A 15092-nucleotide genomic window follows, 5' to 3' on the forward strand; every position below is an offset into this window, starting at 1 on the left:
TACTAAAAATTATATGAAGACTTGTGTGCCTGACTGTCGTTTATAAAATAACAGTTTAGTATTCAATTGCCTTGTGTGGCTTAAAAAGTTATGCTCGTTTTATGTGATTATTCCTTTCACTCCTTTTTGTTAATGTAGGTGTCCCACTTGGTAAAATTGTTTAAGAACAGTTGATATTACTTGAAAGTTTCTTGAACTATTTTAATTTCCGGTTGCTAGTATATTTAAGTAAGAACTGACTGTATTTATTTCATTTGGTATTGAGAGTAACTGTATTGCTGGGATGATCACTTCTGTCTCACATGCTGTTTCCAGATATGTAGAAAGTACAAATGTGTGACTTGTACATTTTTCCAAAATGTGGTTTTGCCAAAGATGAAGTTGATGGTCAGGCTTGACTACTCTGCTTTGAAAGTGTCAGGTTACCTGTTGTAAAAAAAGTCAAACCAACTAACCAAAAAAAACCTCAGTTTTAAGAAGGATCGTTTTGACTTTCTGCTGGAGTTGTAGGTATCTTCTTGGGTGTTTGAAAAAATAATTTCAATCAAGTTAGTTATTGTCATCATGCAATATTTTTGTTACACACTTTTAAAAGTAGGATTTGTTTCTTTGAAGGAGTTTTATAGAGCTTTAAATATCTTCTGTTAGTGAAGATAAATACTGGCTTAGCAAATAAATTTTGCTTATAGAAAGAAAGCATTTGGAGAAATGTTAAACTATTCAAATGCTTTTGTCTGTAATCTAAATTGTGAGACGTTTGCTGGTGGGGATGGTTCCATGTGAATGAATGGTACAGCATCATGTCTGTGTAGGTGTCCTCTTACCCCCTTTTTTAAAATAGCCTTAAAAACATTTCAGATCACTTTCCTTATGGGTTGAGTGTAATGCAAGTCCAGTGGATAATAAATTAATGCAGTGTTTTCCTTTGTTTTTGACAGGACCACCCCCTCCCCTTCCCCCTTTGCAGCCTGCTGGCATGGATGCTCCCCCAAACTCAGCAACTAGCTCAGTTCCTACTGTTGTTACAACGGGTATTCATCACCAGCCGCCTCCTGCTCCACCCTCTCTTTTTACAGCAGGTGTAGTACTGAGGCTTTGCCCACAAGGTTTGCTAAATAGAATAACATTGATTCATATTATACTGTACATTTTAGAGATTATAATTATATAGTTTGGGAGAATAAGTTTGTATTGTTTAGACTGTGACAGTAACTTAACACTTTTTTCTAACTTAGTTCAGGACAGAAGTATAATTTGCATGTAAAGCGTGAATCTTCTATGGAATAATATTTTCATTGTGTTTAAGCAGAAGACTTGGCATGACAGTTTTTTAGGGTGGTTGTTATACAACTCTCCCGTTGCATTGTTTCTTATAATTACATGAAATATTCTGTTTAAAACCTTAGGGGTTTTAACTGCAATTTATTTTAATTAGACAATTTTTTTGTTACCAGAAACGTACGACACAGATGGCTATAATCCAGAAGCTCCAAGTATAACAAATACTTCAAGACCTATGTATAGACACAGAGTACATGCCCAAAGACCAAACTTGATAGGACTCACATCAGGTGATATGGATCTACCACCCAGAGGTATGCTCTCAAAGCTACATTTCCTTAGTTTAGCTGGTTTTCTTACATTAATGCAGATTGAGGCAGTTTTCAGAGAGTGTAATACTGGAAAACACTGCATTTTTTAAAATCTTCTGGAATTAAGAGAAGTTAAACTGAATAGGGAATTATGCATATAGTTGCTTTTGTGTGTGCATTTTTAGAGGTAAAATGAAATATCTTACTAGAGTATTGCACGGTTTACACTGGGCTGTAATAACTGGTCACTTCATACATCTTTTATACAGAAAAGTGTTAATGTTTCTGTAACAGACTTTTAGGATGATTTTTGCTGTGGAGAGGAGGGAGTCGTTTTTATCTGGTAGCAGACAGTTATGCATGGGTAATCTTAACTTCATAGTTCCCATGGCCCTGGGAGGAAGCAGCAGCATACAAAGTGAGAAGAGGGATAAACTAATTTTTTTTTAATGTGGGTTTTTTTACATTTGTATGTATTTATATTTGATTACAATCTCATTAAGTTTCTGTTGGTATATTTTCATTGAGGAGTCCCCCAATAGAATTCCTGGTCTTCAACAAGAGCCACTCCTCTCCCACCCCATCCCTAAATCTTACTCTTAGGTGTTAGTACTCTGAAGCACTGTACATGTCCTATCATTAGCATTTTTGTATATGCCATCTAACAGTAGAAAGGAGGTGTTAACAGAAATGGTGTGGGCCTCAGAGTATTGTGTGGGACATTGTGAATCAGTGAGTGCAGTCATCTAGATGCCTTCTGTCACACCTCTTGTTTTCCTTATGTATGATGTTACTGTGACAAAACAAAACTTAGTAGCTATTTTGATCTACAAGATCTCTTAATAGTTAAGAAAAGTCTGTGACCAAGATTTGATCCAGTTTGAACAAGGAACATAGTAATCTCAAAATAAACAGTTAAGCTTTTCAGTGCAAATTCAGTGTGAGCAGAATAACTTTTTACAATCAAATATACAGAAAATGCAAAAAATAGTAAAATCTTTCCGTCTGTTTACAGAAAAACCTCCTAATAAAAGTAGTATGAGAATAGTGGTAGATGCTGAATCCAGGAAAAGAACAATTGGTGCAGGGGACGGTGGAGTTCCTGCAAAGAAGACTTGGTTTGACAAGTGAGTGATCATTAACACAAGGTTGCCTTAGTAGCTGGAATTTCATGAAGCTCTTTTCTGTAACCTGAAACATCCATAAATCTTTATAAATTGCAAGAAAGTTAAGCTGTGAGTAAGCTGACTGTACTAAAATATATTACACTGTTGAGTGATCTGCATTTGACTGTCTTCTCTCAAAGGCAGTATAGAGAGATAGCTGAAGTTGCTTTGGATGGTACCAAGATGTACTCCCTAAAAGCTGGAACGATCTAAGAAACAGAGAAGCCGCAGTATGACTGTTGTTAGGGCTGACTGATTGTAGTTTTAAAATGTGAATTGTATCATTGCTATTTCAGATTGAGTTGCCAGGTATGTTACTGACAGAAAATACAAGGTGCAGTGCTTAGTGTCGAGATATACCTGGGGTGACAAAAAGTTGGAAGAGATTTTAAGAGATTACTGGGATTGACAAGAGCCTTGAAGTAATAGTTATATGAAATGTTAGTGGGAAGATTCCATGGAATAGTTGAGAAATAGTTTTTGGAGAGCAGTAATGTGTAAGTCAGGACTCAGTGACACAAGCAATTGTGAATTATCTCGCAGATTTCTGCACTGGGATATGCCAAATTGGTGGGGAAAACTGCAGGTGTAAGGGCCTGCGTGCTGTACTCTTCTACACGTTTCTAAAATGACTTCCTTTTTTTTTTTTTAAGCCTTCAGATTTTTCTGTGTCTGATACACATGTGCTCCTATGTAAGCATATGCAATTTAACATTGTGTTTGCTAGCTTGCTATGGATTTCTGGCTTGATTTTTATTTGTTGCAGGCAAAATTTTAACAGAACGAATAGTCCAGGTTTCCCAAAGAAGGTGCAGTTTGGAAATGAAAATACAAAACTTGAATTGAGGAAAGTTCCCCCGGAACTTAACAATATCAGCAAACTTAACGAGCACTTCAGTAAGTTTGGAAACTTAGTCAACTTGCAGGTAAGAGTCAACAAAGAGATGGCAGTATGCTTTGACTTAATGGCAGAGGTAGTTGCTAAAAGGAGAATGACAGTTGCTTTTTAACTGGGTCCCTGAAACTATTCTCACTATTTTCCTAACTTGTTTCTTAAACGTGATCTCATTGTTTTTCATGGAAACAGAAATGAAATGTTCTAGTCTTCTATGAGACTTTTAAGATTCATTGTTTAAAATACTGAAAATTGATTGGAAGTGTTTTTCCTACCTCTTTTCTCGTGTTTGGATCTGATATCATAAACCCTCTGTATTTTTTGAGATAAATTGTGACTACACAAAGCCTGTGTTTCTCATACAAAAAGCAGTCCCTGCGATACAATTGCTTCCTAGTCCCGTAGTAAGTGGTGGTTTATCCCTTATAATTGCTTTGTGCTGTATCGGAGTGACCCACATTTATAAACAGAAATCAGCAAACAGTTAGAGAAAGATACAAAAGAGATATGAAGAGCTAAGGCTCTTCATCATGGTGATGTTACATATTGTGGGCTGTATATGTCATGTTGGTGTTTCATATCCACTCTCTAAGCTACTCAGTCTGATTTTTGACATGCTTCATATTAACAAGAAGAACGTGCTAGCTAATGTTTTTATGTGTGTTTTCTTGTTTGCACTAGAGGTTGAATGAAGAGGTGTGATAGAATTTTTGTGCATACTGATACAGAACAGAATTAATCTCTTGTGCTTGTCTGAACACTGAGGGAAATTAAATCTCTTAATTGCTCTTAAGTATTTCTTAAGCCTTTCCATAGTTTACCTAAGAATATGGGTGTATTAGCAGGCAGTATGATTCAGTAAAGGAAGTAAAATTGCATGTGGATGTCTATAGAGATATTGCAAGCTATGCTCTTCTTCCAAAAGATATATTTTTGTCCTTTGAGGCTGTCTAAAGTAATATGTTAATGCTGAAAGGAGGAAAACCAAAATGAACTTTGCCAAGCTCTGGTACTAGATAGGACATTTACTAACTGACCTCTGTGTTTTTTGTAGCAATTTTCTTGACTTCAGTGATGCTTCCTCTTGTCTTTCAAACAGCTACTCATATTTGCAATTAGAAATACTGTCTGACTGTTTAGGTATTTTACTTCAGTTTGGGTTTTTTAAGTTTTAAAAATTTAGTTAAAATGTATTAGTTTAATCTCAAGGTTGCTTCTTCACAACAGGCTTTTCAAACAGTATCATGAGCAGGAAGTATTTATCTGCTGACCCATATTAGCATTAAATTGTAAACTTCTGAGCCTTGAAACTAGTGATTTTATGATAATCAAGACACAAATGAAAATCCTGCATGCAGTAAGTTTTGTTCTTCTGTTTTAAATCTTAGGTTGCATATCAAGGTGATCCAGAAGGTGCCCTTATTCAGTTTGCCACACACGAGGAAGCAAAGAAAGCTATATCAAGTACAGAAGCAGTATTAAATAATCGTTTTATTAAAGTTTATTGGCATCGAGAAGGCAGTGCACCACAAATCCAGACTACCACACAGAAGGTAGAGGATCTAAGTATTCAATCTAGAATGTTATGTAAAAGATAATATTAAAAAAAAAATGTTTATAGAAGGTAACTAAGTACTTTTGAAATAATGAATACTTCATGTAATTCTTTTCCAAAAGTTACTCTTTAATTCTAGATTCTTTGACCTCAGTTGCAAGGTTCAGGAGTTGATTAGCAAGATAAGACTGAAGGTATTTAGAGAAACCTGTTCTGTGACTTAAGGAGAATTCCACTCATCTCATGTGAAGCAAGACCTGGTGCTACTGTCTGCTGAATAACATCTGTTTTGCTTTAACTAAGATAGGATTTTATCTTTTCTTGGAAAATAATCTCCATTTTCTTCCAAAAAGTGCTGTTTTTTCCATTCTTTTTTCTTTCCTGTTGAGCATGCATACTGCTATAGAAAAGAGCAGTAAAATCTGTTTGACACATAAGTACCTATATATATATATATACACACACCTGTATACACACATATAGACAGGGAGGGGACATGCAAACAACAGGGTAAGAGGAGAACTGCATTAGAGAGATTAATTTTGTGGAAAAGTATCGGGGACTTTTTACATTTTTAAGTGCAGAAGGAGGTGCTGATCTCCCTATTATGCAGTGACAGGATCCATGGGAATGGCTCAAAGCTGCATCAGGGGAGTTTTAGACTGGACATTAGGAAGCATTTCTTTACCAAGATGGTGGTCAAACACTGGAATAGGCTTCCTAGGTAGGGAGGTGGTCAGTGCCCCAAGCATGTCAGTGTTTAAGAGGTGTTCAGACATGCTTTAACTTTTGGCCCTGAAGTGGTCAGGTTGTTGGACTAGATCAAATATCCTTGATCAAGGATATTGGGCTTGATCATTGTAGATCCCTTCCAACTGAACTATATCTACATTTTTGGATTGAATTCAACAGTGGAACACCTATTGGTGGTTGTAATGTGCATAGTAGCGTTGTCAACTTTTTAAGAATGTGAAAGAGCAATTAGTGTTGTGGAGCTTAGATTCATAATCTGTGGCAAGCCATATCAGATTTGTTAGCAGGAGTAGTGGTTCTGTTCAAACACATGAGGAAGCTTGGATTCTCTCAAGTTGAGTAGGTTATTGGATAGAGTCTTGTCAGTTAGCTTCTGGTGTGGCAAGTCCTAAATGCTTGTGTATCTTGCTTTATTGAATTTGCTGTCAGTGTGGAGCAGCACATTCTACACTTAGGAAATATGAGGCAGGCTCTGTAGAAGTGATGTTTGCTTACATATGCTGGTATAATGACCTAATGAGTTGTTAGAGGATTCTTTCAATTGCTGCTCTTAAGTTTTGAATTCTGTCTTTCTCTGGATGGTGTATGTCATCATCACTCAGAATCAATAACCCAGTTTTCCATAGCAATCCTGCTGTAGGGCATTTTAGGTAAGTTTCCTTTCTCTCCTCCTTTGGTAGCAAATGCCTTGCTTTTTATTTAAAAAATTGAAGCTTTAGAGCCACCTATCTCAATATCTCCCTTTATCATCCTTTAGATTTGAATTTGGATTAAAATTAATAAATACCCTTGATGCTTGATCTGAACTAGTGCTACTCAAAGTGGTATTTATTTTCGAAGCTTGATTTACATCTGATCAGCCAGAAGAGGGCAGTGGAGTATGTCACTTGTGTTCATACAGTCATTACTCCCTTGGGAAGGACAGCTTGCTTAGTTACTGACATCAGCTTATTTGCTGATTGTGCTATCCAGCTTGGAGTATTAACTGTGAATTTCCAAACAAATACCTGATCTGAATATTTGTTACTTTGCAAAACATCAATTTTAAATAGCCTTACTTTTTTTAGTGGTACTACTAGCTTCCCAGCATGCTACCTTTGGCAAGTGAACCTTTATGGTTTGAGAATTAATTCCCCTTGGTACCAGGTGACAGTATTGAGTTCCCACTTCACAAAAGACAGCCTTTCATCATGCGTCAGGAAACTACAATTTGAAGTCTGTTATGGGCAATAGGGGGCACAAGGTGACAAGAAAAATTTAAACAGGAAATGAAAAAATTTAAGTGCAGTGCTTTCATCCTCCTCTACTCCAAAATACAACATTTATAAAATTGTTGAGTCAGTAGACAGGTATTTTTAATGCATAAGCCTTTCAGGAACATGATTATTTACTTCCTTTTTCATTGAATTTAATATTTGTTATCATACCTACAAGTAGTATGCAAAATTTTTTATAGTACTTCACTTACTGTAAGTATTTGAATTTTTGTCAAGATTTCTGGTGTCTTAGTTACTTACAGCTGAATTAATTCCACCAGTATTTATAATGATTTGTAGACAGATTTTTTCTTTGTCAGGTGCTAAAGACAGGCTTTTGAATTTTTTCAATGTAAAATCAGTTGGCTTTTAAGTTGTCCCTTCAGCAGTATGTGGTCCTGCACAATTTCTTGACCATTGCTGTTTCCTCAGCAGGATTGCTTTGGAAGATTCTTACAGTGGAAATTCTGAAGTACTTAGTAAAGATGGTGGGAGTCAACCGTAATAAATCATGAAATAAAAGGCTTCTACCAGGAAGCAGAAATAATGTGCTTTCCATGTCTGTGTTACATAAAACAAGAAGTACTGGGCTTAAAAGGCAGCACAGGAGATTTAGGTTAGATATTAAGAAACATTTTCTAATGCTGAAGGCTACAGAAATACTTTTGCCTAGAGAGGTGACGGGACCTCTTTCATTGGAAACCTGTAAGAACTAGATAGATAGATACTGTCATTAATGGCTTAGATACAGCTGGCTTTGCCCTGGAGTGGAGGAATGGATTAGGTGACCTCCTGAGGGTCGTAAATATGACAAGAAGCATGCTAGGTAGCATATTTTTTTTGGTCTAAAGTGTTTAATGTTTTTGTCAAAGAAAAAAAAGGCAAGGTGTTAGCTGTAAGGGCTTATCCACGGTAGGTTCAAAGATTAGCTGCTCTGTTTTCTTTTTTCTCAGTCCTATGGCTGCAGGTCTCCCCATCCTCCTTTCTTTTTCTGTTTTGTCCAAGTTAAAACATAGGAGATGAAAAGTACCATATTGCTTAAAGAAGTGAGAGTCTTTATGATACAAGTTTGTATTCTGCCTTTCCGTAACTAAATGGTCGATGATGAAAGATTTGTGAAAGGAATCAGGAGGCTGCTTATTACTTTTTGTTCAGTTCTAACAGGTGGAAATTAAGACAGTCAGTCCGTATAACATCCAAAATCTCATGAAGTGTTTATTTCTGCCATCAGGTGAAAAAGGCATTGAATGATGGAAAGGAATAAGTGTAAATCTAAATGCCATTGCAGCAGTTTCACTGTGTATTTATTGAATTGCATGTGTACAGCCTTTTGTTGTTAATACTATGATGTGTTTTTTTGGGGGTGGGCTGGCTTTACAGGTGATACAACCCTTAGTTCAGCAACCGAGTTTACCAGTAGTGAAACAATCAGTCAAGGAGCGATTAGGTCCAGTACCTGCGAGTAATATCGAACCTGCAGAAGCACAGAGTGCCAATACAGAAGTCACTCAGGTATGTATGACAGTAAAAAAATCAGCTGCACATTTTTCCTTCTGTAAGAGGTTCCATAGTGTGTGAATGTATCTGTTACAGTTACTCATATAGTGCAAGTATACCTTTACTACTTGTAAGTGCATCTCATTTGACTGAGTGGAGTTTTGATAGTAGAATTTAGTAAAAGCTAACTTTTTTTTTAGTATTGTATCTGTTAAACAGCTAAAACCATTAGAGACCAATGGTCAGCATCTTAGTGTTTTCAGTATTTGTACATCACCCTTAATACAAGGAAGAATATAACCACAGTATCAGTATGAATAATGACAGAATCTGGCATGTTGCTCCCATTAGAAATAACCTTTAAATTTTTGTTATGTTAGAAGTATTTCATTATTAGCATTGTGCCACTACTTTAGTTTTACTTCTGAAAAGAAGGCCACCACACTTCAGGAAGCATTGATAGTTTAAATTCCAACAACAACTTTCTGCAATTGATGCCTGTAAATAACAGACTATAAACCACAAAAACTGAAGTGTATTTAAAAGGGCCTGTATAGATAATCCTCTGTTACTAGCATGTCATGGACTTGCAAAAAATAGGCATTATAATCTTTGATTCCAAATTTGGCTTTGTCTTAACTGGTCTATTTATACATGTATATTACCTGCAAAATCCAATACCTAAAATTCATTTCATCAACTACTTTAATATTATTTTTCTTGTGTTGTTACTCAGAAGTCTATGATTTTATCAGTTAAATATGTTTTTTTTCTAAATTCCTAATATTTGGAATTGCACAGGAAACAGTAAAATATTCATAAGGTAAAATATATTTGAACTATAATTTTGTTTTGTTTTCTCAGAATGTGACTAAATTATCTGTGAAGGATAGACTGGGTTTTGTGTCAAAGCCAGTTACTCCAGCCACTGAAAAGGTAAGAGAATGTCTCATTCTCTTCCTCTCACATTTAATTTCAGTAGAATTAATTTTATTTTAAAACCCCTTGTGTCAATATTAAGTTTGTTTGATAACTGTGAATAGTTATTCATTAAAGGTTAGTTTTATGAAGTATAATATATTAAAACTGAGCTCAGCAGATGGCTAAGTGATTAGAAGAAGAATAAAACATGCTAGGACAGAAGCTGCTATTTTGTGGTTTTTGTTTTAATATAGCAGGTTCAATTTATTCAGTCACGAAAATAACGAGTTATGTTCCAGGATCCTGAGTTGTTAGAAGAATACAGAAATAAATTTTTAAAAGAAATACATTTTGACACTATATATAAATATATAGAAAGCCTTTCTATAAAAACGTTTTTGGGCTTTTGTGTCCCTTAAGAGGTGATGATGCTCTAAACATTTACCTTCTTATCTGGTCTTACAATTTGCAGTACTTGTGAAAAGATAAAATTGGAAATTATTCAGTATAGAAAGGACAAAGAGAAATAAGGTGGGAAAGGTGTGTCTGAATTGTGATTCTGAGTTATGTATTGTGCCCAGTGGTTGCAATTTTCAGAACACAGAGTTGTTGATGTGTTTACTTTAGTAGCAAAGCTTGTGATGCATGTTTCTGGATCTATTTAGCACCTTAGGGGACAGGCTTCCCCCCTTTGAGAAGTATTCATCCATTTGAGAAGTCTTTTGGTAGAAAGGCAGCAAGTTTCACCTGGTAGCAAGTGTCCTCTGCCTAAGTATGTATCTTTTCTATTGGGCATTGACTTGACCTGAAAGGAATGAAGCATCCACTGCTTTTCCCCTCCCTTCCCCCCTTACAGTATGGCAGTTAATGCATTTAGTGGAATCTAACAAGTAAAATTCACTCCGAAGACAGTATGCTGTACTTGGCATACAAAGGTAACAGTATTTGAGTTGTAATTGTAGAGGATGTCTCTTGGACTCATTTCAAGCTGAGCAGTCCACCTGAATGCACTGACCTTGACTTCTTGCCTACATTTTGTTGTTGGTTTAATTAGTTGCATTCTTATTACTCTAAATTAGTTGCAGATAAATATCTTTGTATTCCTGAACTACATTTTGCATAAATACTATATACTTCAAAAATAGGAAGTCTGCTTCAGTCTGAGTAGAAAAACTTTTTTCCCCCCCCTCATTCTGTAAGAGTTGAGTTATCTTTAAATAGTTTTTTAGCATGAATTTACTCTATAGAATAGTTTTCTGCTGTGTTGTCTTACAGTACAGACTGATTTTGATTAGCTGCTGGGCTGCTCAGTGGGCTTCTTGTGAAGCAGCAGTTTCCTTTGGCATTTTTATTAGCGTTCTGAAACTTGGTTTGACCTGGTTTTACCTACTACTGTCCCTTTACAAGGAAATAGCTTGCTTAGTTTGCAGTGACAACACCCTGTAACCATTAGAAATTAAAAGGCTGGCAACTGTCAAAAAAGAAATTGATGTCATGTCCTAGCTAGTTTTTTGCTTCTGACTGAGCACAGGGTTTGACAAGAACTTTCCAGTAAGAAGGTAGGTAGCTCTGCTTTCCAAAGAGCAGAGGAAAAGGAGTTGAAACAGTCATCGTGAGGCCTTTTAAGATCTGTACAGGGACTTGCCGTTTATGAACTTGTGAAGAGATTCACTCCATTCCTTCTCTTGAATAGTATTAAGAGATTTAGAAGACATTAGTGTGTCGCATCTTGCTTTTCTCTATTAGTTGATGCAGGTACATCTGCTATGGCATCTTACATTGAAGGAGGTGAGGAAGCATGGTTCACCCTGCCATGAAGACAGTTCAGGGCAAAAGGAGTGTGTCAATATTTTTGTCTTTGCTTGGTACTCTGTTTGTTTGTAACATAGCCTGTCCTAAAGCTACTTTGTAATAGAACTATATGATTGGGATGTGCATACGTTGGTGCGCTTTAGTAAGTTAAAAAAATTCCTTCATCTCCTTTTTAATGGTGTGCTTAGAGCATTTTATATTACCTTTTGTAATACCCCATAACATGCTTTGATTCCCCGCCCTCCTCTGCACTGCCTACTCTAGAAAATCCTGTGGGAAGAAGTAGTGTTAAATAGCACAATGAAGTGAAAAGCTTTTATATGAAGTGTTCCTGTTGTAAATTCTTCTGGTCTCTTGTTCTTTTCTCTCTTTCTACTGTTTCTTGGCTGTCTCTCTTTTCTCCTGGTGGTGGACGTTGTGTCTATTTTATGGAGTGCATGGTGACCAATAGACTCTGCATGCATCTTTTAATTTTCCACATTTATATAAAGTACTTTTAAGCTCCTAGAAATATACCAATTGAGTATTTGCTGTGATTTGCAAACAGGGCAGACGAGTTCATACCTACATTATCTCCAGCTCTTGGCCATGTTTTTCAATACAAACACGGCCAAAATTTCCTTTAAGTAATGTGATAAGAAAACAGATTAGTCCAAATCTTCAGGTTTTGTGGAGATGTACATAGTATACTTCAGAGAGGTTGTGAAGCAGACGACTGTATTCTCAGTAAGTCATGGAGAAATTTTCATATGTCATTACAAATGGAGGAAAGAGATCAGAGAGACATAGGAGTCTCTTCCTTTGCTGTACGATGTTGAAGACTTCCCTGTACTTGAGTTACTTGTTGACTGTTCCAGCTCTACTTTGCACAAACTGCATACAAAAGGAACTATTGTATCGGCTTTGGGCTTTAGTCTCAAAAATTATGTTGAATTTTTGCTTGGAAAATTCATGCAGCCATGAAAAATCATATTTTAAACTTCCAAACAAAAGAAGAACTTCAGTTATTCTTGGGAAAATCTGTCTTCTGTTTCCTTAATTATGCTCAAATACATACAATTTTACATATTTGAAACTTGGAAGTACATATGAAATCTCAGTTGAAAGGATTTATAACCTGATGTTTATAATTCTCAGATATCTGATGTGATGCTGCCTCTTTAAAAATAGTTTAACTTCAGCAACTCCAAATATAATTGTTAAACCATTTTTTTCTATTCCATATCATCAAAACAGACAAAAGAAAAGACACTTAAATATTTTTACCCACTCATGTGTTGTTGTTTTTTTTTTTTTAAATTGAAATTCACTGGCAAAAAAATAAAATGATTTCCTCCTGTAGGTTTTATCCACTTCTACTGGCTTGACAAAAACTGTGTACAACCCTGCTGCTTTGAAGGCAGCACAGAAATCTTTGCCTGTTGTTTCCACTTCCGTGCTAGACTCTAATGAAGCACAGAAGAAAAAACAGGTAAATTAAATATGCTTCTTTATAAAATGGACCTAGATTGGGAACTTGTGACCACTAGAGGTAGTGCAATATGTATATTCATCTCAAGAGCAGAAATGAAACTAGCTACAAGATTAAATTCACTATAATGGTTTCTTTTCAAAGGATAAGAAAATCCAGCATTACTTTGTTATTTTTTCAGCATAACACAGTTGAAGGCAGTGTAAGCAGGTTTAAAACTCTCTAGAAGTTCAAAATGTGAAAAACATTTTCCCAGAAGCAGAATTTCCAAGTTGAGGCACAAATTGTCTCTTGTGAGTGAGAAGGGAGTATACTATAGTCACTGTTCTTCTCTCTTAAGTCTTTCTGAAACTGGCCTTTATTCTCATTAAACTGACCTTTATTCTCAGTGTGTTTTGTACTCGTGCCTAAAATATAGAACAGTGTTTATCTTGCTGGTTTCAAACCACAAATTAAAAGTTCAATGCTAAGTTAGATTCACATAAATGTATTGAAAGCAGTTTAACCATTAAACAAAGATTTCAGCCTATTGTAAACTTCTGAAACTGATGTCCAACACAATTTGAAATACCAATTTGTAGCTGCGTGTCAGTTGTGGCATTGGTCCAGTCTTTAAAGAAATCACTTCCAATTTTGGGATTTAATTTCATATTTGTCCCCTAAAACATGTTTTTCAGTATTAGAGCCTTTGTGTTTTAAGATGCCAAGTGCCTCTGAAATGGCAAAAAGCTTGTAATAAAATTATTGACTCATCATAACAACTATAGGGGGTTTTTTTTTGAGAGAAGACACTGAAGACGTACTAAGTGATTGGCTCTTTTTCCATGTGCTCTTGTGCTCTTTCCTGTCTTCAGAGATTTCTATTACAATACACTAGTACTTGTGGAAAAACATGATTTTGTGGGACTCACTCCCTTCTTTCTTCCTGTCTCCCTAGTTTTTCTTAGCATTCATCCCCTTGTCTTTTATCTTCCCTTTCCCTCCAGAAAAATGATTGCACACTATTGCAAAACTAACATTTCATGCAGGACAATTTGTCAGCATTTGGGAAGACATACAGAAGCCTTATTACTATTTATTTTTTATGACCATTCTGCATTTACACTCTTTGTTTAAGGTAGTCCACTTGAAGTCTGATCACAGTTGATTGGTGATCTAGAGGCGCAAAATCATCTTCTGCCTGTCCTTTTTTATCCCATTAAATATGTTGGTATCAAAGCTCTTAATTGTTTTCTGCAAGTATCCTGCCATCTGAGACTTCAACATTCTATGTCTGAGAGCAAGAAGCAATTGCTTTCTCTCAAGCCACCTTAGTAGGGAGATGACCACAGCAGCTGTGGCATCTCCTCCTACTTCTCCTTCTGAGTGCAGTGTCACAAATTTATCCATTTGAGTTCATTTTGATTTGCTCATTGCAGAGTCAGGATTCTGTTTTTGTCAGATTAAGTGGTGGTACCTGTCACTTCCAAGTTATAGAGATGGTCTTCTTTCAGTAACATTTTAACTTCAGAAAATAAAATGTATTTTCTTCTTGCTTGTAACTGTATTGGAGAATGTGTTTTAATCGAAGGACTTGATTTACAGTTGCTTTCAAGATACTGTCCTTGCACATTTGAATTCTTGTATGGTGTGCCTCTTGTGGTAGCGTATTATTTTGCCTTTCAGCTTTCAGTGGAGTTGTGTAAGGGGTTACTTTGTACGTAAGTAATAATGAAGTCTTCCCAGCACAGATATGACTAAGAAAGATCATTAGATCCTTCACTAATTTGGTGAGGCATTGTTTTCCAAAACATAATTCGAAATATTGCCTATTAGTACCTTGAATTTCGGTTACTAATTTTTTCCCTGTTATTTCAAGTTACTAGTGTATAGCTGTCAGGTATACTATACTGTTCTTCTGGCATTATTTTTCAAAATCTAGAAACTTTCTGTAATTTCTTTTTTATGCTTCTAGGAAGCGTTACGACTTCAACAAGATGTGAGAAAAAAGAAGCAAGAAATCTTAGAGAAGCACATTGAAACACAAAAGGTAAAATGTTAGCATTAATGAAAGTCAACAATTCAGTTGTAAAGTCTCAGTTCACGTCTTTAAAATATTTGAGAATTTGAATCTGTAAAATAAACATTCTCTTAAATGGTATTATTTTAACTTCAGAGTTTTGATCTAACTTGTC

At 35.8% G+C, this 15092-nt stretch overlaps 1 protein-coding gene across 1 annotated transcript in view; it reads left to right on the top strand.

Annotated features, from left to right (window-relative positions):
• The window catches only part of RBM26 (RNA binding motif protein 26), a gene marked incomplete at its 5' end in the record, with an annotated part of 41805 nt that overhangs the window by 5612 nt on the left and 21101 nt on the right, over positions 1-15092 (top strand). Inside the window, 9 exons of the mRNA XM_029087199.1 lie at positions 939-1106; positions 1455-1595; positions 2608-2719; positions 3525-3684; positions 5042-5206; positions 8598-8729; positions 9579-9650; positions 12790-12918; positions 14873-14947. Of these exons, the coding sequence (XP_028943032.1) occupies positions 939-1106; positions 1455-1595; positions 2608-2719; positions 3525-3684; positions 5042-5206; positions 8598-8729; positions 9579-9650; positions 12790-12918; positions 14873-14947 (1154 nt within the window). The remainder of the gene's footprint in view (positions 1-938; positions 1107-1454; positions 1596-2607; positions 2720-3524; positions 3685-5041; positions 5207-8597; positions 8730-9578; positions 9651-12789; positions 12919-14872; positions 14948-15092) is intronic.

This window comes from Antrostomus carolinensis, unplaced genomic scaffold (assembly GCF_000700745.2).
Source record: "Antrostomus carolinensis isolate BGI_N321 unplaced genomic scaffold, ASM70074v2 scaffold20691, whole genome shotgun sequence".
NCBI lineage: Eukaryota > Metazoa > Chordata > Aves > Caprimulgiformes > Caprimulgidae > Antrostomus > Antrostomus carolinensis.